Source organism: Mustela nigripes, chromosome 6 (genome assembly GCF_022355385.1).
Source record: "Mustela nigripes isolate SB6536 chromosome 6, MUSNIG.SB6536, whole genome shotgun sequence".
Taxonomy (NCBI): Eukaryota; Metazoa; Chordata; class Mammalia; order Carnivora; family Mustelidae; genus Mustela; species Mustela nigripes.
Genome location: NC_081562.1, coordinates 9,400,018 through 9,427,613, shown reverse-complemented (window position 1 = coordinate 9,427,613; position 27,596 = coordinate 9,400,018). Strand labels below are relative to the sequence as shown.

Sequence of the window (27,596 nt, the reverse complement as noted above, 5' to 3'; positions counted from 1 at the left end):
TCTGTCTGTGGCCAAAGTGACTGAGAAATGAAAGCAGCAGGTCTTGAAGTAGTCAGTGGAGCCTGGAGTCTAAGTGTCTCGTTGGCTGTCCAGAGACACAGTTTTAAAAAGTTAAAGTTGTGGGGAAATGTCACCCTGGCAGGAAAAGCATTCCAGCTTTCTGAGCATCCGCCGAAGCTACCGGGAAAAGAAACAGTCTTGCTGCCCAAATTCCTTTGCAGTCCTGATGAAGTTTTAGAATAGACGTGAGGGCCAGAGCCGATGACCAAGAAAGAATTCTTAGGACATCTCTGGTGCAGAAAGGTGATTTTATTAAAGCACGGGGACAGGACCCGTGGGCAGAAAAGAGCTGCTGCCCAGGGTTGTGAGGGGCAGCTGATTATATACTACGGGGTTGGGGGATGTAAGGAAAAAGGGAGGGTTTGAAAGAACTTTCCTGTGTTAAAGAAGACACGCAGGATCCCAGAGGCTTTGCTATTGTCAAGTTAAGGTGGTTTTTCCTTTTGGCGAGGCATTAACCGTGAGATAGTTGGGTGCTTCCTGGAGGAATATCCCACTCCTGCCATCACACATCCTGGCCAGTGAGCTTTTAGGTTTAGAAGAAATTTAGCTTCATTTACATTTCCCTCTGCCTCAGCCTCCCTCAGTTGTAGGGAGGGGAAGATGATGTCAGGACGTCAAGAACTGAGTTACAGTTCTCTGCAAGTTAGACTGTTGATAAGAAAGCTCCTTCCTTGTCAATCACGAGGACATTTTGTAAACTGAGGGAGGCTCAGGTCTTGCAGGACTGTGATCTCTACAGGGTAACGATTTGTTTTTCATTTGGGGCAGCCAGGGGTGCCTAAGGACTGTCACGCACAGCCCACGGGGTAACAGTTTGTGGGGTGTCAGCTTCTGCTTTGTCCTCAGCTTGCCTTCTGTTCCCCTCATCAGTCTGTCAGAGATTGGGGGCTAGCTCGGACCTGGCAGGGACCCAGTGGAGTCGTGGAGTGGCTGATGTGGGGGGTCTGTCGTGGTTGGTGTGGGGGGAGTTCGCATTCCTAGACAGGGAGTTTGTGCCTAGGTCCATGTGAGCCGAGCTGCTTTGGCTGGAGGAGGGAATGAGTAAGAGGGAGCGGAGCCCAGCTCCCAAAGCTAAGGGGGAGGGCACTGAGATGGGGGCAGAGCCCAGAGCTCTAGCCTGGCTACGGCTACGACGGGCAGCGGTTTCTGAAGTCCCCCGTGACTTGCGTGGGACGGACTTCAGCACGTCGCCCTCCTACTGTAGTGTCCCCCAGCTCAGCCCTGTGAGTGGGGGACTGGACGCAGGTGTCCTCAGAGGTAAGGAGCCAGATTCCAGGAGGTTCAGAAACTGGTCCAGGATCATAGGGCAGAGAAGTGTGAGAGCCTGCGCCATGACTCGCCGCTCCTGGTGAAAGGGAAGGGCTGGTGGGGAACGGCTTCGTGGGCCAACTCTGGGAGAGATGGCTAGACGCTCCAGCCCATAAGCTCACTTTCTGACCGAGGAGAGAATAACTCAGAAGAAATGGGACGATACCAATGTAAGCAGGATGTCAGCGCTCCCACTGATTGCAGCAGGGGAAGGCTGGCTTCGTCCTGGCCCGGCATCAGTGGCGACCATCTACTGAGTGCCCTCGAGGCCAGACACCTGTTGCTGGATCTCCTGGGATTCTGGTTTGTTACCGGCCCTTGGTTTTAGAGGAAGGCCCTTTCTTAGAGGAAGAAACAAGGCCCCTCGAGGTGACACAGCTGGAAGGGGTGGAGCCCTGGGAATCAGGAGGGGCGGGTTTGGTTGTCACAAAGATGTGGTCCCCGAGTCTCCCTGCCACCAGACAGGACTGGAGCCATTATGTGGGACAGTTCTGCAGTGAAGAAGGACTTTCATTTTGAGTGAGAAGGGCAATAAGGTGTTGCTGAGTTTGAACAGGGGAGTGGTGCTACGATCAATTTTTTGTAATGATTTGTTTATTTTAGAGAGTGGACAGCAGAGGGGCAGAGGGAGAGGAGAGAGAACCTCCAACAGACTCCCTGCTGAGCGCAGAACCCGACGTGGGGGCTCAATCTTAAAGCCTTGAGATCAGGACTTGAGCTGAAGTTAAGAACCAGGCGTTCAACTGAGAACCACCCAGGTGTCCCAATCAATGTGTGTGTTTTAAGATTTTATTTATTTGACACAAAGAGCACAAGCAGGGGGAGTGCCAGGTAGAGGGAGAGAAAGAAACACAGTCCCTGCAGGGCAGGGAGCCCCATGTGGGGCTCGATCCCAGGACCCTGTGATCACCACCAGAGCAGAGGCTTAACCAATTGAGCCACACAGGCGCCCCCACCAATCAGTTTGTGTTGGGTGATAGATGTGAGAAAGAAAGGAAGGTGGTCACATCTCACGACCCCAGCCTTTGTGTCTGTCGTCCCCCTGTCCATGCTATCTACTTGCAAGTTCTTCCCTTTCTAGTCACATACATCCTTAAGATTCTGGTTAAAATTAGACTTTATGAACCAGATCTGCTGCCCAGGGGCCACCCAAATACATAGTGCCATTTACTAGACCTTATAGATAATACAACAGTTTTGTGAATTTCCGCACTGCATGTCAGGTTGGGGAGCAGTTACTGGGGATGCTGCACGAGAACTCGGGGGTGTCAGGAAGCGCACAGGATTAGAGGCTATCGGAGGGAGTCCTTAAGGTCTTACAGGCGAAAGGGGATCTACCCGCATAATTGTGCAGATGCAGGCTAATACATGTGTTTTTATGGGAGAGACTTACAGCTTCTCTAAGATTCTTGAAGGGATCTGTGCCTGCCCACTGACCCATGTTAAGAATTGCTATTATCACTGGGGCGTCTGGGTGGTTCAGTGGGTTAAAGCCTCTGCCTTTGGCTCAGGTCATGATCTCAGGGTCCTGGGATCGAGCCCCGCATCGGGCTCTCTGTTCCGTGGGGAGCCTGCTTCCTCCCCCTCTCTCTGCCTGCCTCTTTGCCTACTTGTGATCTCTATCTGTCAAATAAATGAATAAAATCTTTAAAAAAAAGAATTGCTATATCACCAATTGTGAATTCTGATAGGACAGAAAAGGAAAGATGGAATCGTGGACTTGAGGGATGGGCTCGGAGAGGAGCCAGAGGCTGGGGTTCCAGAACACCCCATCTCCATCCAAATGTCAAAGTCAGCTGTGTGTCTGCGTGGGGCATCCACACTCACTTGTTCCCGGTGCTTGTCTCCTTACCCTCCCACAGGCCCCCTGGCCGGGTTCATTCTTGCCTTATGTCTTCCCTGCATTTCTCCTCCAAACCATCGGTAAAGCGACTCCCCTGATTTCCCTTCTTCTTCTCCAGCACCTCCTCCTTGAACCCCTTGAGGCTTCCCTTCCCCACTGTCTTTTTTTTTTAAGTTAGGATTTTCTACTTGTTTTTAATTTAAAATTTTTTCTATCGTGGCAACATACACAGAACATTTACCATCTTCACCATTTTTAATTAGTGCAGTGGTACTGAATACATCCATAACGTTGTGCCCCCACCCCTCCACCATCCATCTCCAGACGCTTCATCTTGTAAAGCTGAAACTCTACCCATCAAACAGTTACTCCCCATTTTGTAACTGAACCCAAGTTCAAGTGTCCGACACACAGTAAAGTTGATCACTGAGGGCTCAAGGGTACAACAAGGCAAGGGTTTATTCTTGCTCCCAAATGAGAGCTGGGAAAACAAGCCTCAAATTCACCTCCCTGAAGCAGGAGAGCCAGGGATTTTTAAAAAAGCGAGTGGAAAGGGTCTGAGTAAAAGGGAGAGGAGTTAGATGACCCAAAAACCAGATCAAGGAAGATACGAAGGGAAGGTTAACTGCATTTTGTTGGACTCTAAGGGGCGGTCAGTATCCTGACTGGTTCCAGTTGGCTTCTGGATGAAACCTTGTGTTTCTGCAAAACAACTAAATTAACAGTTGGCTATCATGGTGTCAAGCAGGAAAATTCTGGATACATGGTGGTAGACAGCATTCTGAGAACAAGCAGGTTCTCAGCTGCTTTAGCTGCCCTGTTACTTTTTTGGATATACATATTGGTTTCCCCTCCCCCAGCCCCTGGCAACCACCTGTCTACAGTCTATGATTACCACTAAGTACTCACAGACCTTCAAATGTCTGATTTTGTAGGGTCCTGGCCTCTGGCCTCCCTTCTCACTCTGCCTTTTCTAGACCATCACATCTCTCCAAAGCCTTTTCTGCAAGATTCCCTTTTTTCTTATCCCTCTGCAGTGACAGAATTATTGAAAGTTTTTTTATTCTTTTTTTTTTTTTTTTAAGATTTTATTTGACAGAGATCACAAGTAGGCAGAGAGGCAGGCAGAGAGAGAGGGGAGGAAGCAGGCTCCCCGCTGAGCAGAGAGCCCGATGCAGGGCTCAATCCCAGGACCCTGGGACCATGACTTGAGCCGAAGGCAGAGGCTTTAACCCACTGAGCCACCCAGGTGCCCCCGCATGTGTCTTTTTAGATCATGTATTGCTCTTGTGAATACAAACAAAATTACTTGGTTAAAGTTTTCCCAAAACTTCCCCACATTAGTATTGTGACTTTCAATTTGAAGGCATTAATGCCTGTAACTTCCACAGATGATTGCCTTCTCTAGGGGCACCTGGCTGGCTCACTTGGTAGAGCATGCAATTCTTGATCCCAGGGTCATGAATTCAAGCCCCAGGCTGGGTGTGGAACCTACTTAAAAAAAGAAAAAAAAAAAATAGATTGCTTTCTCTCCCTTCAAGAGTGCTGGTCTTCCAGCATTTCCTAAAAGAGGCCACAAAAGAACTGAAAGCCATTGGTACTGGGCTCTTAAGCTGTCCTGGCATTTATACAGTGCAAGCCAACATAAATGCTTTTAACAAATGCAAAAAGACATAATTCGTAAGTGTACAGCCTGCTAGAGTGTCCAAAATGAACATACCCAGGTAAACACCACCCAGGTCAAGATACAGAACTTTACCAGCACCCTGGAAGCCACTCTCTTGCCCCTTACCAAATATTAGCCCCTCCAAGGTATTCAAAGGGAACCACTAATCCACAGCATAGATTGGTTTTGCCAGGTTTTGAACTCACCCTTTTGGACATAAAAACCTTCTATAGTCAGTGCTGCCCTGTTAGGAGCTGTAAAGGACCAAGGACTGTTGAAGGAAGTGCAAACATGCCTGCCCCTTGTTACCTAAGCACAGAACGAAGGACATGGTCCTGCATCAGATAGAGACCTGGACTGTTCAGTCCCAGGAATCTCTGATTCCATGGTCAGCTGGCTGAAGTGTTTATCAGATCACCCTTGTATTAAGAACTTGTGTGGGGGCGCCTGGGTGGCTCAGTGGGTTAAGCCGCTGCCTTCGGCTCAGGTCATGATCTCAGGGTCCTGGGATCGAGTCCCGCATCGGGCTCTCTGCTCGGCAGGGAGCCTGCTTCCCTCTCTCTCTCTCTCTCTCTCTCTCTCTCTCTGCCAGCCTCTCTACCTACCTGTGATCTCTCTCTGCCAAATAAATAAAATGAAATCTTAAAAAAAAAAAAAACACACACACACACAAAAAACTTGTGTGAGGGGCACCTGGGTGGCTCAGTCAGTTAAGTGCCTGCCTTCTGCTCAGGTCACAATCTCAGGGTCCTGGGGTCAAGCCCCCAATCCAGCTCCTTGAACATCGGGAGAGTCTGCTTGTCCTCCTCCCTCTGTCCCCACCCCTGCTTGTGGGCGCGCGCTCTCAAACAACAACAACAACAACAACAAAACAAAACACAAAAAACGCGTGGTGGCACATTATAAAAAGCATTTAATCCAGCAAGGCAAAAAATTAAAATATGGGTAATACCTAATGCTGGGAACAGTGTGGGAAAAGTATATGATTTCGAGGGCAATTATCTAATATCTGGCAAAGTACTAAATGTTCCTACGTTTTGGCCAGCAAACTTACTTCTAGAAATCTATCCTCCAGGCCTCAGCTTACTCATTTCTAAGCCAGGGATGATAGTACTTACCTCAGTGGGTTGCTGTGACGATTAAATGAGTACACACACACACAATGTCTGGTACTCAAGTATTTAAGTGCCAATTCTTGCTTTTGTCTTAGTACTTTGGTACTGTTCACTCAACGTTTCCCCCAAAGACCAATAAACCTCCAAGTGTCTACCTACCAGGTAACACACCTACCAGATAACACACACCTCCGGGAAATGAGACTGCATTAGTGTTTGTCTCAGGGTAACCCGTGGGACCTTATTAAAATGAGGGTTTCTGGGCCCACCCTAAACCGAAGAGAATTACCGCGGAAGCACCACGACTCTATACTTGGACAAAACTTCCCAGGTGTTTCGGACTTGGCGGAAAGCCGAAGTCCGCCGGCCAGGAGGCGTCGCTCTTCCACAGCGCTTCAGCCTCCGGCTCCCGGAAGAGTACCTCTGTCCGCCAGGGCCTCTGCACTTGCCTCCTCTTTTCCGCTTCCGGTGTTCCCCTGCAGCCATGGCCGCCGCCGCCGCCGCTGGCGGTCCCGGGGCGCCCCTGTCCCCGGACGAATTGCTTCCGAAAGGCGATTCCGAGAAGACTGAGGAGGAGTTGGAGGAGGAAGACGACGAGGAGGTACTGGGGCCCTGTGGTGTGGGGCGAGGTGCGAGGTTACGGGCGGGCAGCGGCCCGCCCGGGGGTGTGAGCTCCGCGTGCTGCGGGATTCGGACGAAGGCGCGTCGCGGAGCCCGGAGAGGTCGGAGGGGAGGTGTCTTCTCCGGGAGGCGGGGTTAGGGCCCCCAGTGGGTCGGGGCGGGGTACCCTATCCACACGGGGTGGTTGCTATTGCTTCGGTGAAGACCCGCGCCGCCTCCACCACAGCTAGATGAGACCCTATCGGAGAGACTGTGGGGTCTGACGGAGATGTTCCCAGAGAGGGTCCGGTCCGCGGCTGGAGCCACTTTTGATCTCTCCCTCTTTGTGGCTCAGAAAATGTACAGGTAAGGGACGAGGGCAAAGACGTTGGGGTGTTTCTGGGGTGACTGAACGAGCGTGGGCTTTCAGAGTAGGAGGCGGGAGTTGGAGGCCAGCCTGCCACTTAGATCGGAGTGACCTTGGGCTGGTGGGGACCTTAACCTTTCTTGGTCTCAATTTCCTTTCCTTAAAGTGGTAATTCCTATGGGACAGGGTCGTTGGGAGGATCGTTTCACATCATGTGAGGTAGCTACTGTGCTGTATAAGTAGCTTTGTAAGAACACAGAATCTTAGAACTGCTGGCATTAGATAAACAGCCAGCAGAACTGCCGGTCTTGTTTCTGGTAGGAGTATGGTGCAAGGGTTGGGTGGAACATGCCTATCAAAAACATGGGAGTGTGAGAGCTTTGGTTGCTGGTTCCTTGGTGAAGCAATCTGGTTTTGTGTCTGGCTGCCATGCTCACACTCCCTCTGCAGGTTTTCCAGAGCAGCCTTGTGGATTGGGACCACTTCCTTCATGATCCTGGTTCTTCCTGTTGTTTTTGAGACGGAGAAGTTGCAAATGGAGCAACAGCAACAACTGCAGCAGCGGCAGGTGAGCCCAGCCCCTGGGTAGACCAGCAGTTCTGGGTTGAGATTGGGATCCAGCCCCTGCTCTTTTACGAACCACACTGTGCTCACTGGTGTGTGTAGACCTTGTCTGCCCTGTCCGTTATGGTGGAAATGTGATCCCTAGGCTTGTATGATGCCTTATACCCTTCCTTTTCTTTTTCAGATACTTCTAGGGCCTAACACAGGTCTCTCAGGAGGAATGCCAGGAGCTCTACCTTCACTTCCTGGAAAGATCTAGATTGCTACTGCTAGACTTGTCTTGATGGGACAAGTTTGAAAATTCAATAGTGTTTGAACTGCTGATTATTTGGATTTTTTTTTTTTTTAAACTTTGGCACATTGATCTATCTAAACCTGGTGGGGAGAATTCTCCCCAGTGTCTCACAGAGACTCCCAACTTGCAACTGTGCCCTCCACGTTGTCCCATTTCTTCTGTTCTCACTCTGATACCAGAACGCAGCAGTGCAGACGGTTACTCCAGCTCTGGCCATCCCACCCCTTTCACTAAATCCCTCATGACCAGAAGATCTCACTGTCCCATTGTGGCATAGGAACTGACGCCACTGGGAAGGATATCCCCATGACCATTTTTGTTTTTAAGCATGGAGATGTTGGGAAGGGACATGCACACGATATGAAATACATTATGCGTTACAGCCATAGTGTAAAGCAGCCACTGTGAATTTCTATGTCGGAAAGGAGGGAGGGCCGGGCAGCAGTTGCAACCATAGGATGGGGACTGTGGAGGACAAAGCAGGAGCTCATTTCCTCTGCCCATTTTGGCTATGAGAGACCTGTGTGTCTGTCTAAAAAAGAAAACGAAGTAAGTGCTCACTTTTTGTATTTAAATATTAAAAACGATTCCAATGGAAACTGTCATCTATGTACTTGTGATCCACACCTCGAAATCACTTATTCAGACTGGTCCTCACATTTCCTCTCAGCTCAGCTATCACCCATCTTTTAACAGTTCGACCCCTCACTGTCCAAGTTAGTCAAACTTGCAAAAGTGAAAAAGGGGTTTCATTTCTGGCCAAGAACCTCTTAATAGTAATCTCTGTCCTAATTCAGGCCATGATTTTCAGATCCACAAGGGACTGGGTCCATGTACTTGTACAGTCTACAGGGACACAGTCATGAAGGATTTATAGGGAATGACATAGTACTGATTTCTGGCCTAGGGAGGGAAGAGTAGCAAATAGAACTTTTTTTTTTTTTTTTTTTTTAATAATTGCTGCACTGAGCTGATCATGAATCCAGCTGTAGCCCTGTCTTTGAACTTTGCAGTTTCTCCATTTAACAAAAATTTCTATTAGTACTGTGCTCTTAACAGTACTGAGCCTTTTGTGTTTATCAGAATATTACTGTACAGTTTAGGGGATAGTACTATTCCTATTTTACAGAGGAGCAAACAGTCACAGAAATGTTAAGTAATCTGCCAGACTGCCTAGGAAATGCTGGATCTGAATTCATACTCAGCAGGCCCTCTGCTTTGTGCCCTTCACCTTGTTAACCAGAGAAAAACACTGGTCACTTGTCAGTGCTGGTAAAGAAAACTTGTACTTAAATTGGGATTCCTCAGATAGTTGAGTTTAGTTTTTGTAAACTGAAAAATGCGTCAGGCTTTTGAACCAAATCCCGCTAGGTGAGTATCTTTTCTGGGTTTTTGAAGCGAGAGATTTGACCAAAGCACCATACAGCTCTAAAAGATGGCTTATGATGGTAGTGAGTTTTTCTTCTATACATCATCATACTAAAGTTTACTTTTTTTCTTTCCACATACATAATTACAGAATTCAGGCAGACAGATGTGATTTATGTACGGAGTTTTCCATTTTTAATATTTGGTTAAACAAAATACATCTTTTGTAAACAAACCCAGCACAAGGCCAACAAAAAAAAGGAATAAAAGCAAAAAAACAAAAAGCCTAGGGTTGCCCCTTATTGGGCATCAGGGTCAGGCCTGCCCCCTTCCTTGAAGTGGGCTTTTTGCCCTTGGGCATCAGCATGGGTCCCTGTTCCTAAGCACCAAAATTGGATATGAACAGAGAAACCAGCCCTGAAATGTTTAAGCGTCTTTGCATATCCCGTTGGCTCATGGACTCCCAAGTGCACAGGGACTCCTCTGAAGTGCCATTTGCACAGGCCCAAGCAGATGGGTGGAGAGGAGTTTCCCCCTCCTCCCAGGAAATGGCTTACTATCACTGACAGTGCCCATGGACCCAAGGTCCTGCTTGTGACAATCAGGTTGGCTGTAACTTCTGGCTGGTGGTGGTTGGAATGTCATTGTGCAAGGGTAAGGAGCTCCCTGTGGTGCCAAGCAGGTCTGGTATGGAAAACGGTGCAGAAGAGACTGCAGCGAGTTTTCAAGGTGTGATGCAGTAGCCGCTTGGTGGTCTCAGTTACTCAGCATAAAAAACGGCCTCGTTGGATTGAAGATACATGTGCAGAAAAAGTGCTGGTGTAAACATGCACTCCAGTCACAGTGGGGAGAAAGCCTCAGCTTCATCCTGTTAAGCTTGCTCAGGCTTGACATGCAAGCCCCAGGCTGGCTTTGCTGCTGGAGAGACGTCTGGCCCGTGGGGGCAGCTTTCAGACCCGCCAAGACCACCCATGTGGAAAGGGCAGACAGGCCGTCTCTGCCTGTCCCCCTGCCTTGAGGCAACCACAACCACCCTGGTGACACCCAATGTGGTGGGATACTTCCCCCTCCCCTTCTCTTGTTTTCCAAAGTTACAGGAGAAAAGTGGGCTACAACTATTTAAAGAGGTAGGGGGTGGATGGATTCTCGCTGATTTGTAAAGGAAACTAAATAAAGATGACGAGTCCAGGTGCCATACGTATTGTGCGTAAACACCCAACTTGAGGATTCTGATTCTTGTCACCACAGTGACTCGGAGCCTAGGCTTCTGCCAATTCTAGCCGCTCTTAATCTCTCAGGAGCTTCTTTTTGTAATACTTTCCTCACTCAACTTTTTGTCTCAAACTAGTGGAAGTGGATATTGAGAACAGACTCAGGCGTTTCCTGATTTTGCCAGTGTGTGTCAACTGGGAACACTGCCCTCTGGCCTGTCTTGTGCCCCAGAGGAAATTAGTGTAGTGAAGTGGCAGGGACAATGCTGGGGGGAGGCGACAGGCCCTCTGCGCCTGCCCCAGGCTGCCTTCCACCACAGCCTCTTCGGTATCTAGCTCACCCTGTCATACTAGGATGTCGCAGGATTCAACCACCCGACATGGAATACTAGAGAGTGTTTCATTAGAAAACCTGAAGGATGGCCAGGAACCACCCTCAAAAATGGGGGTAATGGGTGGCCTTACGGGTTGGAGATGGCATGCTGTACCACTGCTGGGGTTTTGGAGATGGTTTCCTGAGAGGCCCTCATGCTCTGGGTCCGTCCAGCCAGTCACATGGGCTTTGCACGTCCTGTGTCTCCAGATCAGGAAAGGGGAAGTAGAGGCAGCATCTCGAGGTGTCACAGCAGCAGTGCACTCCAGCAGAGCCTCTGTCAAGTTCTCACAGGAATGGCGAAGATAAGCTAGGACCCACCTTTCTCCTCTCAAATGAAGCAAGGGTCTTCCACAGGTTGCCCTAAGCCCACAGAGCTCCTCCCTTCCTGTCCCATGTCATGCTGGATGGTGGTTCTCCTCACAGCCCACATGTCTGTCTGTCCTACAGCACTGTCACATCTGAGGGGGAACCCAGTGAGATGTTTGGGGAAGTGGCAAGGGCAGACCCACTGCAGAGGCCACAGCACATGACAGAGGACTTGGGGGGCCGAGGTGAGGGAAGGTTGGGTAGCACTGCGTTACACGTCGGCCCTCCAACTCTGACGGGCCTCTACCTCTTCCGGCACCACCAGCAGGAGTTCACAGTTCTTTCCTCGCAAGTGATGTTTGAGAAATTTCCTATGGGAACAAAAGTAGATGAGAGAGAAAATGAAATGCTGGTAAAACTGCACATTCCAGTCTCGGGGCCATGTGCTCCCCAGTGACCTCATTTATGCCCTTGGCAGTCCTCCGACCCTCTTGGAGGGATCTGTTCTTACACGGTTCCACATGTGGCTCCCCCTTCAAGCTGCCCAGCTCATTTCCGCCCTGAATTTCCACTCCTCCTCATACAACTGCCACCAGCATCTATTCTGTGAGGAACAGAGCTGCCCCAAAGTAATCAAGGGACTTCTCATTGTTTAACAAACAAACAAATAAATAGCTGCTTCTTTGGTCTCAGGAAAATTTAGCCCTCTCCGGTCTAAATGTCTGTCTGCCTTCTTCTGAAGTGGCAGCTAGACCACCCCAGTTGTCCAAGCGTAGACAATGTTCCGATGCCAGTCCCACCAGACCAGAAGCCAGCGTTCTGGCTGCTGGAACGTCTCTACCAAAGGGACTTCACACCCTCACGAGCCATCAAACAAACAGGTCTTTCAAGTCTGAGACCCTGATTCTAAGCAGGGTGGGGAGAGGATCCAAGGAGCTAGGATTTCGTCTCCTTTGTCAAATAACCAAAGATGGGCTCAACTTTCCCAACACAGCAAAGGAAGGAGCCCGGCCCACTCACAACCGCTACCTGAGCTCGCTCTCGCCTCCAATCCACTCGGGCATCTTCAGTTTGGAGTCGAGGTTGTAGTAGGCACCGCCCACCTCTCGGACACAGATCCAGTGCTGCCTTTGGAGAGGCAACTTCAGTGGACCCCAGCACAGGCTGGAGGGCAGGTTCATGATGAAGCCCATGACATTCGTGAGAGCAATGGCACTGACATCCCTGCAGGAGAGAAACAGCGTCAGTTCCCCGAGGTTCCCGTCAGAAGCACCTCCCCACTCATGCCTGAGTGCTGGTTCTCATCAAGGCGAGCCTGGTTCAGATTACCTGCGTTTGTCCCACCAGACAGCTTCATAGCCTTTGGTTTGAAGTGCTGCCATAATGACATTCACATCGTAGTTCCCATTTCCCAGCATACTCTTCTTGTGGGGGGTCACCATGGTGTTTGGAGACAACCTACAAATGTGAAAGGAGGAGGGCTAAGATGTGTGGGTTGTCCAACCCCTCCTGCCCGGCACTCCACGGCACCATCCACCACCGCCCCTGGAAGCTTCTGTCTCCCATTCAGTACAAGGTAACCACTTTTTTACTCAAGTATTATAGTCTGGGCTCCTACCGTCCTCCTAAAGATTACCCTTCTTTTTATGCAGAACATTTAACTCAGCAGCGGTGGGGCCTACGTGCTGTCATTCAGAAAGTCAATGGACCCAAACCATGTTCCACAAGAGGTCTCATTTATGAACCCCCAGCCCACCTACTTCTGCAGTCTTCCTCCTTGCTGATCTTCCTGCCTTAGTATGGCCATTTTATCATTAGAAAATAGTAATTGACATTTTCATTTGCATGGGGAGTATTTGTTGCTACTCTTTTCTTTTACAGGTTTTGAAATTTTTTGAATTTAAATTCAATTAATTAACATCTAACATTATTAGTTTCAGAGGTAGAGTTCAGTGACTCATCAGTCTTATATAATACCCAGTGCTCGTTACATCACATACCCCCCTTAATGCCCATCACCCAGTCACCGCATCTCCCCACCCCTCCTCCCTCCAGCAAACCCTCAGTCCACTTCCCATCATCAAGAGCCTCTTATGGTTTGTCTCCCTTTGATTTCACCTTGTTTTAGTTTTTCCTCTCTTCCTCTATGATCTTGTTTTGTTTCTTAAATCCCACATATAACTGAGATCATATAACTGTCTTTCTCTGCTTGACTTATTTTGCTTAACATAACACCTTCTAGTTCCATCCATATCATTGCAAATGGCAAGATTATTTCGATGGCTGAGTTGTATTCAATTCTATATACACACCATATCTTCTTTATCCATTCATCTGTCGATGGATATCTGAGCTCTTTCCATAGTTTGGCTCTTGTAGACCTTACTGCTACATCTGGTAGACATTGCCATTAACATTGGAGTACAGGTGCCCCTTCACATCACAACACCCAGTAGTTCAATCGCTCGGTTCTGGGGTAGTTCTATTTTCAACTTTTTGAGGAACCTCCATTTTGTTTTCTGGAGTGGTTGCACCAGCTTGCATTCCCACCAGCAGTGTAGGAGGGTTCCCCTTTCTCCGCATCCTTGCCAACACCCGTTGTTTCCTGACTTGTTACTTATAACCATTTTGACTTGTGTGAGGTAGTATCTCACTGTGGTTTTGATTCTATTTCACTGATGCCGAGTGATGTTGAGCATTTTTTCATGTGTCTGTTGACTATTTGTAAGTCTTCGTTGGAGAAATGTCTGTTCATATCTTCTACCCATTTCTTGATTGGGTCATTTGTTCTTTGGGTGTTGAGTTTGATGATTTCTTTATAGATACTGGATACTAGATATTTGCAATTATCTTCTCCCATTCTGTGGGTTATCTTTTTGTTTTATCTTCTATCTTTTTGTTTCCTTTGCTGTGCAAAAGCTTTTTACCTTGGGGTGCCTGGGTGGCTCAGTGGGTTAAAGCCTCTACCTTCAGCTCAGGTCATGATCTCAGGGTCCTGGGATTGAGCCCCAAATCAGGCTCTCTGCTCAGGAGGGAGCCTGCTTCCTCCTTTCTCTCTCTGCCTGCCTCTCTGCCTACTTGTGATCTCTGTCAAATAAATAAAATCTTAAAAAAAAAAAAAAAAAAGCTTTTTACCTTGATGGACGTCCTAGTCATTCATTTTTGCCTTTGTTTCTCTTGCCTTTGGAGACATGTCTAGCAAGAAGTTGCTGTAGCCAAGGTCAAAGAGGTTACTTCCTGTGTTCTCTAGGATTTTGATGGATTCCTGCCTCACATTTAGGTCTTTCATCCATTTGAGTTTATTTTTGTGCATGCTGTAAGGAAATGGTCCAGGTTCATTCTTCTGCATGTGGCTGTCCAGTTTTCCTGACACCATTTGTTGAAGAGACTGTCTTTTTTCCATTGGACATTCTTTCCTGCTTTTTCAAAGATTAGTTGACCATATAGTTAAGGGTCCATTTCTGGGTTCCCTATTCTGTTCCACTGCCTATGTGTCTGTTTTCAGGCCAGTACCATACGGTCTTGATGATTACAGCTTTGTAATACAGCTTGAAGTCTGGCATTGTGATGCCACCAGCTTTGGTTTTCTTTTCCAATATTCCTTTGGCTATTTGGGGACTTTCCTGGTTCCATACAACTTTTAGAATTACTTTTTTCAGCTCTGTGAAAAATGTTGATGGTATATTAATACAGATTGCACTGAACGTATAGATTTCTCTAGATAGATTAGACATTTAACAATATTTGTTCTTCCAATCCCTGAGCATGGAACGTTTTTCCATTTCTTTGTGCCTTCCTCAATTTCTTTCATGAGTGTTCTATAGTTTTCTGAGTACAACTCCTTTGCCTTTCTGGTTAGGTTTATTCCTAGGTTATCGTATGGTCTGGGGTGCAATTGTACATGGGACTGATTTCTTAATTTCTCTTCCCTCTGGCTCACTGGTATACAGAAACGCAACTTATTTCTGTACATTGATTTTCTATCCTGCTCCTTTACTGAATTTCTGTATGAGTTCTAGCAATTTTGGGGTTGAGTCTTTTAGGTTTTCCACAGAGAGTATCATGTCATCTGCAAAAAGAGTTTGACTTCTTCTTTGCTGATTTGGATGTCTTTTATTTCTTTTTGTTATCTGATTGCTGAGGCTAGGATTTCTAGTACTGTGCTGAACAGCAGTGGTGACAGCAGACATCCCTGCTGTGTTCCTGACCTCAGGGGGAAAGCTCTCAGTTTTTCCCCACTGAGAATGATATTCACTATGGTGTTTTTTTTTTTTTTTTAAGATTTTATTTATTTATGTATTTGACAGAGAGATAGAAAGAGTACAAGCAGGAAGAGAGGCAGAGGTAGAGGCAGAGACAGAAGCAGGCTCCCTGCCAAGCAAGGAGCCTGATGCGGGGCTTGATCCTGGGACTCCGGGATCATGACCTGAGCTGAAGGCAGCCACCCAATCAACTGAGCCACCTAGGTGCTCCCGCTATGGGTTTTTCATAGATGGCTTTTATTGATATTGAGATATGTATCTTCTATCTCTACATCTTGAAAAGTTTTAATCAAGAAAGGATGCTGAACTTTTGTCAAATGCTTTTTCTGCATCTTGCGACAGGATCATAAGATTCATTCTTTTTTTTTTTTTTAAAGATTTTATTTATTTATTTGTAAGAGAGAGAGAGAGTGAGAGCGAGCACAGGCAGACAGAGTGGAAGGCAGAGTCAGAGGGAGAAGCAGGCTCCCCGCCGAGCAAGGAGCCCGCTGGGATCATGACCTGAGCCGAAGGCAGCCGCTCAACCAACTGAGCCACCCAGGCATCCCCATAAGGTTCATTCTTATTCTTTCTTTTGTTTATGTAGTTTATTGCATTGATTGATTTGTGGATGTTGAACCAACCTTACAGCCCAGGAATAAATCCCACCTGTTCGTGGTGAATAATCCTTTTAAGAGAGTCTGGAAGTTTTCCTTCCATTTTGGTTTTTTTGAATCAGCTTCAGAAGAACAGGTATTGATTCTTCTTTAAATGTCTGGTAGAATTCCCCTGGGAAGCCATCTGGCCCTGGGTTCTTGTGTGTTGGAAGACTTCTGACTACTGCTTCTATTTCCTTGCTGGTTATGGGTCTGTTCAGGTTTTCCTCTTCCTGTTTCAGTTTTGGTAGCTTATACATCTCTACAAATGCATCCATTTCTTCCAGACTAATTTGTTGGCATATAATTGCTCACGATACGTTCTTTTTTTTTTTTAAAGACGGGGAGAGAGAATCTTTTTTTTTTTTTTTAAGATTTTATTTATTTATTTGACAGACAGAGATCACAAGTAGGCAGAGAGGCAGGCAGAGAGAGAGAGAGAGAGAGGAGGAAGCAGGCTCTCTGCAGAGCAGAGAGCCCGATGTAGGGCTCAATCCCAGGACCCTGGGATCATGACCTGAGCGGAAGGCAGAGGCTTTAACCCACTGAGCCACCCAGGCACCCCTCACGATATGTTCTTATAACTATTTGTATTTCTTCAGTGTTGGTTGTAAGCTCTCCTCCTTCACTCATGTGTTATTTGTGTCCTTTCTCTTTTCTTTTTGTAAGTCTGGCCAGGGGTTTATCAATCTTATTCCTTTTTTTTTTTTTTTTAAGATTTTATTTATTTAACACAGAGAGAGAGAGATCACAAGTAGGCAGAGCAGCAGGCAGAGAGGGGGGAAAGCAGGCTCCCTGCTGAGCAGAGAGCCTGATGCGGAGCTTGATGTCAAGATCCTGAGATCATGACCTGAGCTGAAGGCAGAAGCTTAACCCACTGAGCCACACAGGCGCCCCATCAATCTTATTCTTTCAAAGAACCAGCCCCTACTTTGCTGATCTGTTCTACTGTTCTTTTGTTTTCTATTTCATTGATTTCTGCTCTAATCTTTATCAATCCTCTTATCCTGCTGGGCTTAGGCTTTTTTTTTTTTTTAATACTCTTCTTTCTCCAGCTCCTTTATGTGTAAGATTAGGTTGTGTATTTGAGACCTTTCTTGTTCCTTGAGAAAGGCTTGTGCTGCTATATACTTCCCTCTATATACTTATATACTTATACATATACTTCCCTCTATATACTTCCCAAAGGACTGCCTTTGTTGCAGCCCAACATTTATTTTCATTTTCATTTATTTCCATGAATTTTTAAAATTCTTCTTTAATTTCCTGGTTGACCCATTCATTCTTTGATAGGATGCTCTTTAGCCTTCATATATTTGAATTCTTTCCAAATTTTCTCATGTTTGAGTTCCAGTTTCAAAGCACTGTTGTACAAAAATATGCAGGGAATGATCCCAATCTTTGGCACCAGTTGAGACCCGATTTGTGACCCAGTATATGATCTACTCTGGAGAATGTCCCATGTACACGTGAGAAGAATGTGTGTTCTGTTGCTTTAGAATGGAAATGTTCTGAATATATCTGTGAAGTCCATCTGGTCCAGTGGGTCATTCAAAGCCATTGTTTCCTTGTTGATCTTCTGCTTATATGATCTGTCTATTGCAGCAAGCAGAGTGTTAAAGTCTCCTACTATATTATTATCAATGTGTTGCTTTAATTTTGTTATTAATTGGTTTATATAACAGGCTGCTCCCATGTTAGGGGCATAAATATTTACAATTGTTAGAACTTCTTGCTGGAGAGACCCTTTTATGATGATATAGTGTCCTCCTCATCTTTTGTTACAGTCTATGTCTGATGTAATGATTGCCATGCTTTATTAGCATGATAAATGGTTTTCTACCCCTTACTTTCAATCTGTAGGTGTGTGTGGGTCTAAAGCGAGTCTCTTTAAGATGGCAGCATATTGATGAGTCTTGCTTTTTTTTTTTTAAATCCAATCTGATATCCTGTGTCTTTTTTTTTTCCCCAAGATTTTATTTATTTATTTGACAGAGATCACAAGTAGGCAGAGGGGCGGGGGGGTGGGGGGAAGCAGGCTTCCCACCAAGCAGAGAGCCCAATGCAGGGCTTGATCCTAGGACCCTGGGATCATGACCTGAGCTGAAGGCAGAGGCTTTAACCCACAAAGACACCCAGGTGCCCCTCCTGTGTCTTTTGATTGGAGCATCTGGCTCATTTACATTCAGAGTAACTGCTGAAAGATATGAATTCAGTGCCTTTATATTACCTGTGAAGTCACTGTTTCTGTATATTGTCTCTGTTCCTTTCTGGTCTACTTTAATTTTGGGCTCTCTCTTCACTTAAGGGATCCCCTTTAATATTTCTTGCAGGGCTGGTTTAGTGATGACAAATTCTTTTAATTTGTTTGTCCTGGAAACTGTTTCTCTCTCCTCCTATTTTGAATAACAGCCTATCCGGATAAAGTATTCTCGGGTGCATATTTTTCTCATTTAGCACCATGAATACATCATGCCAGTACTTTCTGGCCTGCCAGGTCTCTGTGGCTAGGCCTGCTGCCAGTCTAATGTTTGTATCCTTGTAGGTTACAGACCTCTTGTCCCAAGCTGCTTTCAGGATTTTCAAGTTTCACTATGTTGGGGTGCTGATGTATTTTTCCTGAGTTTGAGCGGGGGTTCTCTGTGCCTCCTGGACTTGAATGTCTGTTTCCTTCCCCAGATTAGGGAAGTTTTCCAGCATAATTTACTCCAGTATACTTTCCACACTATCTTCTTCTGGGATCCCAATTATTCTAATACTGTTTTGCTTTATGGTATCACTTATCTCTCAAATTCTCCCCTTATGATCGAGTAGTTGTTTATGTATTTCTCAGCTTCTTTATTCTCCAACATTTTGTCTTTTATGTCTCTAATTTTCTCTTCTGCCTCATTTATCCTAGCAGTTGGAGCCTCCATATGTGACTGCATCTCATTAATAGCCTTTTTTATTTCAACTTGATTATATTTTAGTTCTTTTATTTCTCCAGAAAGGGATTCGCTTGTGTCTTCTATGTGTTTTTCCGAGTCCAGCTAGTATAATCATTACTAACTCTAGTTCCCACATCTTACATCCATACTGATTAGGTCCCTGACAGTCAGTACTGCCTCTTGTTCTCTTTTCTGAGGTGAGTTTTTCCTTCTTTGTCATTTTGTCCAGGAAAAAAAACAGATGAACACGAGAAAAAAATACTAAAATGGCAACAAGGACACCAGAGAAGTACATACTAAACAAATCAGGAGACCCAAAACTGAAGAAAAAAAGTTAAAATTAAAAAGGAAAGAGAATATAATCAGACAGATGAACTGAACAGAGCAATACTTGGGATCCTGTGTTTATTTTGTTCTGTTTGTTAGAAAACTAGATCCCAAAATTGTAAAGAAAGAAAAACAAAAATAAAGTTAAATACAATGAAAGAACAAAATGTAATAATCATAAAAATGAAAATTTAAAAAAAGAACTGATAAAATAACAAACTGGCTGAAAAAGGAAAGAGAAAAAAAATTAAAATTGAAAGACTGAAGAATCCTGAGAAATACCCATGAATTCTATATACTATTTTCCCCTAGCCCCGGCATTTTGCAGTTCTGTGTCATCAGTAAACTTGGTCTTAGCCAGACCTTTTTGCTCATTTCTTTCAGGGAGGGTCCTGTTGCACTGATTCTCAGGTGTCTTTGCCCCAGGTGGAAATGCACCACCCTTGCCTAGGGCCAGGCTAAGTAAATGGATTGCTCTCATAAATGGATTGCTCTTGGTGTCTTTTGTTCCCTGAAGGCTTTCCATGCAGCTTTAGAGACAGAATGAAAATGGTGGTCTCCTAATCTCTCGACCTTAGTGTTGAGAGACCCTGGTTTTGAGAGCTTGGGGCCTCACTCCTCAGTGAACCCTCAAGGAAAAGCAGTCTTTGTCTGCACTCCATGCTCACCCAGTTTGTGACCAGGAGTCTCTGTCTCAGGTACACGACCTGTTTTTGAGTCCCCAAACCCTGCAGACTCTTGCGGTGCACACCTGCACCTGCTCCTCCCCTGGGGAGGAAAGGGGGAGGGTCTTGTCTAGGTTCTGCTGCTCACTGGGCCCCTGCTTGGAGAGCGGTCAGCTGACTGTGCTGCGGTTCACGGTTTATGGCAATCCTGGGCTCACTGACTGCAGCCAGCTTCCCCACCCCATGCCCGGAAGCTCTGCGGCACTCAAGCACCTCTGGTCTTCCTGGGACCCCTGAGACCACACTGTCCCAATAGGATTCCTGCTCACCTTGCCACACAAGCATCTTTCAGGCAGCAACACCCTTCACTGGAGCAGACTTAAAGTTCTGATTCTATGCTCCGCTGCCATATCACTCTCCTGGGCCAGCTTACAGAGGCTCCCTCCCCCCATGGTTTATGTTCCCATGTATCGCCCCGGATTCACTTCTCTGCATCTCTTAACTTGCTGAAGGCGGTCACTATTCTACTTGTAGAGTTGCAGCTACTCTTCTTAGATCTTTAGTTGAGTCTGCAGGCGTTCAGAATGGTTTGACAGCAGTCTAGCTGAATTCCTGGGAACAGATGAGACTAAGGTCTCCTACCTCTCTGCCATCTTGGACTCGCTCCTTTTTTTTTTTTTTTAAACAGTTTAGATGCCTTCTATTTAAGGCTGGCACACTTGGTAATCATTAATCCTTAAACACTCCAAGGCATGCAGAGGCTCAGGCAGGTAACATAAATGTATGAACTGGAGCCAAATTTAAAGCAGTAGGAAGTTGTAAGGCCTATATTAAACCGGAACATATAAGCCACCTATAGTATTTCAAATATACATGTGTATAAAATTATTGAATAAAAAAATTTAAAGACAATTAAAACACAACTAACTGGGGTGGGGGGAGGGGAAGAATGTACCAAACAAAAGTAAACTTGCCCACCCGCCCATAAGTCATTTTCAGCCAGGCTTTATTAGCCTTCAAGTCAAGGCAAGGACAGCAGCTCTAAAGGTGTTTCTGGTCCTATGATTTTGCTTTTACAGGCTTGTCACCTAGGACTGAGGAAAGGCCATCTTGAAGGATGGGGTAGATTGCTTCCACCTTGGTGTGAAGGGGAAGGGAAATTAGGTGAGTTTCTCAGGAATAAAAGTCCAGGAGGCTGTTAAGAGCCATCTTTAGGGGCGCCTAGCTGACTCAGTGGGTTAAAACCTCTGCCTTCGGCTCAGGTCATGATCCCAGGGTCCTGGGATCGAGCCCTGTATTGGGCTCTCCGCTTGGGGGGGGAGCCTGCTTCCCCGTCTCCCACCGCCCCGACTGCCTTTCTGCCTACTTGTAATCTGTCAAATAAATATTAAATCTTTTTTTTTTTTTTTTTTAAAGAGCCATTTCTAGAAGAGAATCATGACTAGGTCAACTCTAAACACTCAAGAAATCTTACAAAAAGTTTTTTTTTTTTAACTTCTTGATACACAGCAAGCATATTAAAAACATATCCTTCCACTGCTTAAACCCTCCAATGGCTCCCAAAGCACTTAAATAGTCTAGGTTACTTCCTCTCCCTGCAAGGCCCTCAGAACACTGCTGACCTCAACCCCACTTCTTTTAATACACACACACCCGCTCCCTATGACTTTAACACACAAAACTCCTTCTTGGCACCCCTGGGTGGCTCAAATGATTAAGTGTCTGCCTTTGGCTCAGGTCATGATCCTAGTGTCCTGCTATCGATCCCCACGTTGGGCTCCCTGCTCAGTGCAGAGCCTGTTTCTCCCTCTCCCTCTACCATTCCCTCCACTTGTATTCTCTAGCTCTTGTCTCTCTCTCTGCCAAATAAAATAAATAAAATCTTAAAAAAACAAAACAAAACCCCTTCCCACCTGAAGACCTCTGCACACCATTTCAGCAATGTGGAATGTTCTTCGTGCCAGATCTACACTTGGTTCGCTCCTTTATTATTTGAGTCTCAAATGCTAGTGCCTTAGAAGCTTTTTTTGACCACCCGATCTTCAGTTTCTTCCAGGCACCGTATTTTATTCCACCTGCTTTAATTACAGCCCTCGTTACTACCAGACACATCTGCTTCCCACACTAGAATGACAGCAGGGGCCTTGGGTATCCTGTTGGGACTCTATCACCAGGACCCAAAGAGAGCCTGGCATACAGGAGTTGCTTAAGAAATGTTTACTGAGGGTGCCTGGGTAGCTCGGTGGGTTAAGCCTCTGCCTTCGGTTCAGGTCATGATCCCGGGGTTCTGGGATCGAGCCTCACATCGGGCTCTCTGCTCAACACAGAGCTTGCTTCCCCTTCTCCATCTGCCTGCCTCTCTGCCTGCTTGTGATTTCTCTCAAATAAACAAATAAAATCTTAAAGAAAAAGGAGAGAAATGTTTACTGACATGTTTGCCATGTTTACTCTGCTACCCTCTCTCTTTGTAAACACTGGTAGCAGACCCTTAAAAAGAGCTCGTGTGCTTGTCTCCAGAGCTAGCGAAGAAGGGGATCAGAGGACACTAAACTTCACTCTGCAAACCAAATTGTATTTTACTGTAACAATAACCACCATTTATTGAAAAATTCCATGCCATGCCCAATGCAAGATGGTTTTTTGTGTATCTCATTTAATTTCCAAAATAACCCTATGAAATTATAAATTATTTCTATTTCATAGGCTTAAGAGAAATTTTTTTTTAAGATTATTTATTTGTCAGAGAGAGAGAACGGACAAGCAGGGGAGCAGCAGGTAGAGGGAGAAGCAGGCTCCCTGCTGAGCAAAAAGCCTGATGCAGGACTCAATCCCAGGACCCTGGGATCAGCGTTAGCTGAAGGCAGATGCTTAAACGACTGAGCCACCCAGGTGCCCCCATTTCATAGGTTTTATTTATTTATTTTAAAAGATTTTATTTCTTTATTTAAACAGAGAGATCACAAGTAGGCAGAGAGGCAGGCAGAGAGGGGAGGGGGAAGCAGGCTCCCCGCTGAGCAGAAAGCCCATGCAGGACTCAATCCCAGGACCCCTGAGACCATGACCTGAGCCAAAGGCAGAGGCTTAACCCACTGAGCCACCCAAGCACTCCAATGTCCCACGTTTTCGATCTCAGATTCCAACCCTCTCTGTTCTATTCCCATTCACTCTCCCCAAAATGGAGCTTCCTTGCCCCATATCTGAGCTTTCGAAACAGGCTGCTAAACTGATCTTGTTCCAAAACTCCCCTTCCACCAAGTCACCTATATGTTCCTGCCACATTCCCCAAGTCACCATTTCACTCTCCGACGCAGGAACTGCTGCTGCAGCCCGCTGCCCACTGGCTAACTCCCCCCCCCCCCCCCCCCCCCCCCCCCGGGCCTGCGTTCTCCTCTCCTTGGGCTTTTAGTGCACTTCAGACACCATGACCACGCGGCCTGTGTTCTTTCATCCTGTTTCCTGTTCCAAGCCAAATGCAAAAGCTTCTTCAAGGTCAATGTCACATCCTACCTCTTCCATGGAATCCTTCCTGGCTTCTGTGTAGAAAATACAGGGAGATGGGGAGGACCACACACTATCCTAGCAAGCAGCACCAATACTAACTGTGCGATTTAATGCTCATGTCTGCTGGCTTATCTGCAACGATGGGCATAATCCACACCTTACACGACCATTAAAGAATTCCGTTCTCTCACTCATGTCCGACCAGAGAGCAAATTCCCAAAGCACAGGGGACGGCTCTTCTCCTCTCTTAGCCCTCACAGCAGAGCACTGGCAACTGAATAAACATGTGTTGGCCTAGATGACATCACTCTAGGGAATGCGGAGAATGGCCTCCATCTCATTCCTAGAGCGGGCATTCAAGCCAATGCGTGCCATCACTTCTACTGAGCTATAACCAGGTGCCCACTGTGTCAGCTACTCTTAAGAGCTTTATCTCTTAATCCTTCCAGCAGTCTTAAACAGAATGTAACTCCACTGGGTTAACAAGGAAGCTGAGGCACAGTGTGGCTACAGTGACTTGCACAGCCCCATGCAGCTGGTGAGTGCCAGAGCTGTGCTCCACCTATACATTCAATGGTCTCCCAGCGAGTTCGACAAACTGGTCCCACTGACCTCCATGGCATCCATGATCTTCTTGAGACTCCTTGGCAAACTCCCTTTCACGATAGCCGTCGTGATTTGGATGGAAGTTCTGGACTAGAAAGCAAGCCTCTCACTTCTGTCAACAGCCACAGGTTGGAGCCACGGGATTTGAAGTGATCTCCAAGTAAGAAGATGGGCTCCAGGCCAGGTCTCACTAATGCCAACGCCCTCAGCTGAGTTCCTGGTCCTCCCTCGTGGTTATTCCCATGTTTGGCTATGGTGAGGGTTTCAGATTTAACAAAAAGGAGATGTGGAGACATTCATCAAGATTCCTTTTCTCTCCTAATTATTATTTTCCTCTTATCAGGTCTCAAGAAATGTGACCTTAGAAAGTAGGTCTCAGAACTTCACCATGTGTCTTTGAATTATTAAATATATAAAGCGCAGATTACAGGGTCCAGTACATCAATGTACTCTGTACGTGTTGGCAATGATGATGATGTGTTTGCCTGGCCCGTGGACAAAATGATTTAAATCTCTAGAGGTGAACACTCTACACCTTTTAGCAATTTACCACCACCACACCTTTAAATGTGGCTCCTTCCACATGCTCGGGGACCTTTTAATGGGGAGGCTGGACTTCTCTGTGGTGGAAGAATGCTGGTTGTTCACCAATATCTAAAATCTCTTGTCCCTTTAGCTTGCATTAGACTTTTCCAGGGTACCGACCTTGTTTTCATCTATTTAGATTTTAACAGCTTTTTTGGGGGGGGGGGGGGGGGTAGAAGGCATACCTAACTACAAGAACGTTTAATCACTAAACAATTGAGATGAGTCTAGTGAAAATGGTTTGAGGCTGAGGATTTTCCAAACAATTCAGCAAAGCTGCTACTACATCATTTGACTTCTACATCCTTCCTTTTTCAAAGCACAGGCACATACAGGATGAGATGTGCGAGATTAAGACATCCACATCTGTATAGCTGCATGATGATGCCTGCCCAGTTTCTGAGCTTTTCTCGAATTTCACATATTGAAAACTGATCCTTTTCAAACCAGTGACCTCTTCTGCCATCATTGTGGTTGTGACCACTATGTTCAAATCCTGGACTGACTGCCACCTTGAGTCCTCTCTTCCCCATCCCCATGCTGCTGGGCCACTGGCTTTAGCTTTTCCTCAGTCCCTACTCATTTCTGTTCCAAACATGAGTCATCTCATATCCACAACGGTACTGAAACTCCACCCTGCTTTTGTATTTCTCTGCTTTTATCTGGCTAAAATCCGACTGCTCAGATGAACGTCCTCTCTACAGCACTTGTCAACATTTTTCTCCCACTTCTCCCATTATCAGCCCCATCTTCAAAAGAGCATAAAATCTTGTATCTGGGAATTTTCAATTATCTGGTTTAACCTGCCAACATTACTATTGTTTCCATTAAGATCCAAAGAGATCATCTTTTCCCTTTCAAACAGCTCTCAACTCCAGGGTTCTAACTTCACTCAAGTTCATTCTCAAGGTCTGGTCAATGTAGAGCTCTGGGATGTACTTAGCAGCTGAGTGCTGTTCAGTTTTTCTCTACGGTGCCTAGCAGTGCTTGGCATGCAGCAGGCCGCCAGTGAATGTTTGTTTATAAAATTCCATCTTCTCTTCCTCACCTTTTCTCCCTTTCCTCTCTCCTCTGATCCCTTTCATGCATCTTTGTTTCTATTTATCAGTACCAAATGTTTCCATGCAAAATGCTCTACACAGAATTCCCCCTCTGGAGCGGAAAATGAGTACCTTTTCTTAAGTACTGGTCTGCTATTACTTTGAAAGATGGATCTTTACCTTGTGCTGATAGTAAATTGGAGAGTGTAGTGCCAATTTGCTAGTTTTAGTAGCCAGGAATAGAACCTGGTTCCATGTGAGTGTTTAGCAAATACTCAGCATTCTTTCATTCAGGGAAAACACAACTGAAAGAGTTATCCACAAACAACAATTATCCACAAACAGCTTATAATCATAGTCCATATCTTTAGACCCAGGCCCAACCTACGAGCAGGGGGAAAGGATACTGATGATACTATTGCTTGATGTGCCGATACTCAGGAGGTAGCAGAGCAGGCACTGCAGAACTAATTCTCAAACCCTTTGATAAAAGAATTTTAGGGGCACCTGGGTGGCTCAGTGGATTAAAGCCTCTGCCTTAGGCTCAGGTCATGATCCCGGGGTCCTGAGATGGAGCCCCAAATCAGGCTCTCTGCTCAGCGGGGAGTCTGCTTCCCCCTCTCTCTCTGCCTGCCTCTCTGCCTACTTGTGATCTGTCAAATAAATAAATAATATCCTAAAAAAAAAAAAAAAAGAATTTTAGAACATCAAAGTAGAGAGAGAAAAAGATGAATTTCTATTAACCTGTCAGGCAGCATTTAACAAAATGGGTAAAAAAAAGGCCATCGAGAACGAAGCAGAAAGGGAAAGAGATCTAGAGAATAGGCTTCAAATCATAGTTTTGCTACTTAGAAGCCATTTGGAAAAACTACCTGACTTTTCTGCCTGTTGCTCTATCAGTAAAATAACTGCTGGGGAGGGCTATACGAAGCAACCTGGAAAAGCACCAAGGCCACCACAGAACCTCATAGAAAAACTAATCACTGTGTATAGCTGAGCACCTTCCTTTATAAAACCCACAGCATTTCACCTCTGATGAGAGGTGACAGTGTGTACAGATACCCTCCCCCTTCCAGACTGTAACTAACCTCTTGGGGGCAAGACTTGAGAGGCCTTACAGCATAGTGGTCAACAACACAGACACAAACCTGAATTCAAATTCTGCTCCATCTCTTGTCATGTTACCTCAGACAAATCACTGCACTTCTCTGAGCCCTAAGTCCGTGAAATGGAAACAGCACATATTCCATGGGATCCCTGAGGGGATTACACAAGATGACACAACCGAGGGATTTAGCACTGTGCCTTCCCTGTGTAAGTGACCGAGAGTGACTATTTTCCCCATCTCTGTGTCCCTTACACCTGCTAACAACATCTAGCTAATATTACCTGTTGGTTTGAAGGTTCCCACCCACAGAAATTCAGAAATAGCAAGAAGTGTAAAAATGCCAAGGAGAAGGGGTCCCCTACCTCTGGAAAATCTCTTGCAGCGTTTCCCGGGTGAAGGCATTGCTGTCCTGGAAGACGTTATTGAGGGCATGCAGGGCACAAAGCTCCCTGCGCTGTTTCTCATGGTAGATTTGTGGGGGTGCTGCCTGGGGCAGCTCCAAAGATTCAGATTTGGCCTTGTCTCCTTTCCATGGCACGCAACTCATGTTTTCGTTTTAGGTTCCAGAGAGGGCTAAAAACACCCCACCCTTCCCTCCAGAGGAAGAATGTAAGCTTCTCAGTCTTTACAGGATTCCTGAGGTCCACCTTATTTTCTGATGTCCATGATTTATGCTTTGTCACGGAGAGAAAGGTTGGAATCAAAAGGAAAAACAAAAATCCACCTCCATCAAAAGAAAAGATCACTTTTGGATTAGTGTTATTTCGCCACCACTGTCAAAGTGCAGAATTTTAAAAAAATCATAGAGGATCTAAGACCCTGTTTCCCCTCTCCCCCCTCCCCTTCAAAAAACAAAAC

The 27,596-nt window shown here is 46.1% G+C and overlaps 2 protein-coding genes across 2 annotated transcripts; one reads left to right on the top strand and one right to left on the bottom strand.

Annotated features, from left to right (window-relative positions):
- The first annotated feature begins 6,444 nt into the window (after window positions 1–6,444).
- Window positions 6,445–8,209, top strand: TOMM22 (translocase of outer mitochondrial membrane 22). Its single transcript, XM_059401999.1, has 4 exons — window positions 6,445–6,596; window positions 6,843–6,961; window positions 7,413–7,530; window positions 7,711–8,209. Exons 1-4 carry the CDS (start codon window positions 6,480–6,482, stop codon window positions 7,783–7,785), a joined length of 429 nt encoding a protein of 142 aa, XP_059257982.1. The 5' UTR covers window positions 6,445–6,479; the 3' UTR covers window positions 7,786–8,209.
- A 1,147-nt stretch (window positions 8,210–9,356) lies between these two features.
- On the bottom strand, window positions 9,357–27,596 carry JOSD1 (Josephin domain containing 1). The gene is made up of 4 exons (XM_059401998.1): window positions 27,101–27,596; window positions 12,412–12,540; window positions 12,112–12,306; window positions 9,357–11,453 (listed from the first exon to the last, which is right to left on the bottom strand). Exons 1-4 carry the CDS (start codon window positions 27,283–27,285, stop codon window positions 11,354–11,356), a joined length of 609 nt encoding a protein of 202 aa, XP_059257981.1. The 5' UTR covers window positions 27,286–27,596; the 3' UTR covers window positions 9,357–11,353.

Excerpts from the sequence above, each read along its gene's own strand:
- TOMM22 (XM_059401999.1), top strand. The coding sequence starts at position 6,480 with ATGGCCGCCGCCGCCGCCGCTGGCGGTCCCGGGGCGCCCCTGTCCCCG. Across the intron at positions 6,962-7,412 it reads GTGGCTCAGAAAATGTACAG|GTTTTCCAGAGCAGCCTTGT; the intron begins GTAAGGGACGAG and ends CTCCCTCTGCAG. Across the intron at positions 7,531-7,710 it reads AACAACTGCAGCAGCGGCAG|ATACTTCTAGGGCCTAACAC; the intron begins GTGAGCCCAGCC and ends TTTCTTTTTCAG.
- JOSD1 (XM_059401998.1), bottom strand. The coding sequence starts at position 27,285 with ATGAGTTGCGTGCCATGGAAAGGAGACAAGGCCAAATCTGAATCTTTG. Across the intron at positions 12,541-27,100 it reads CTGCAAGAGATTTTCCAGAG|GTTGTCTCCAAACACCATGG; the intron begins GTAGGGGACCCC and ends TCACATTTGTAG. Across the intron at positions 12,307-12,411 it reads GTCTGGTGGGACAAACGCAG|GGATGTCAGTGCCATTGCTC; the intron begins GTAATCTGAACC and ends TCTCTCCTGCAG.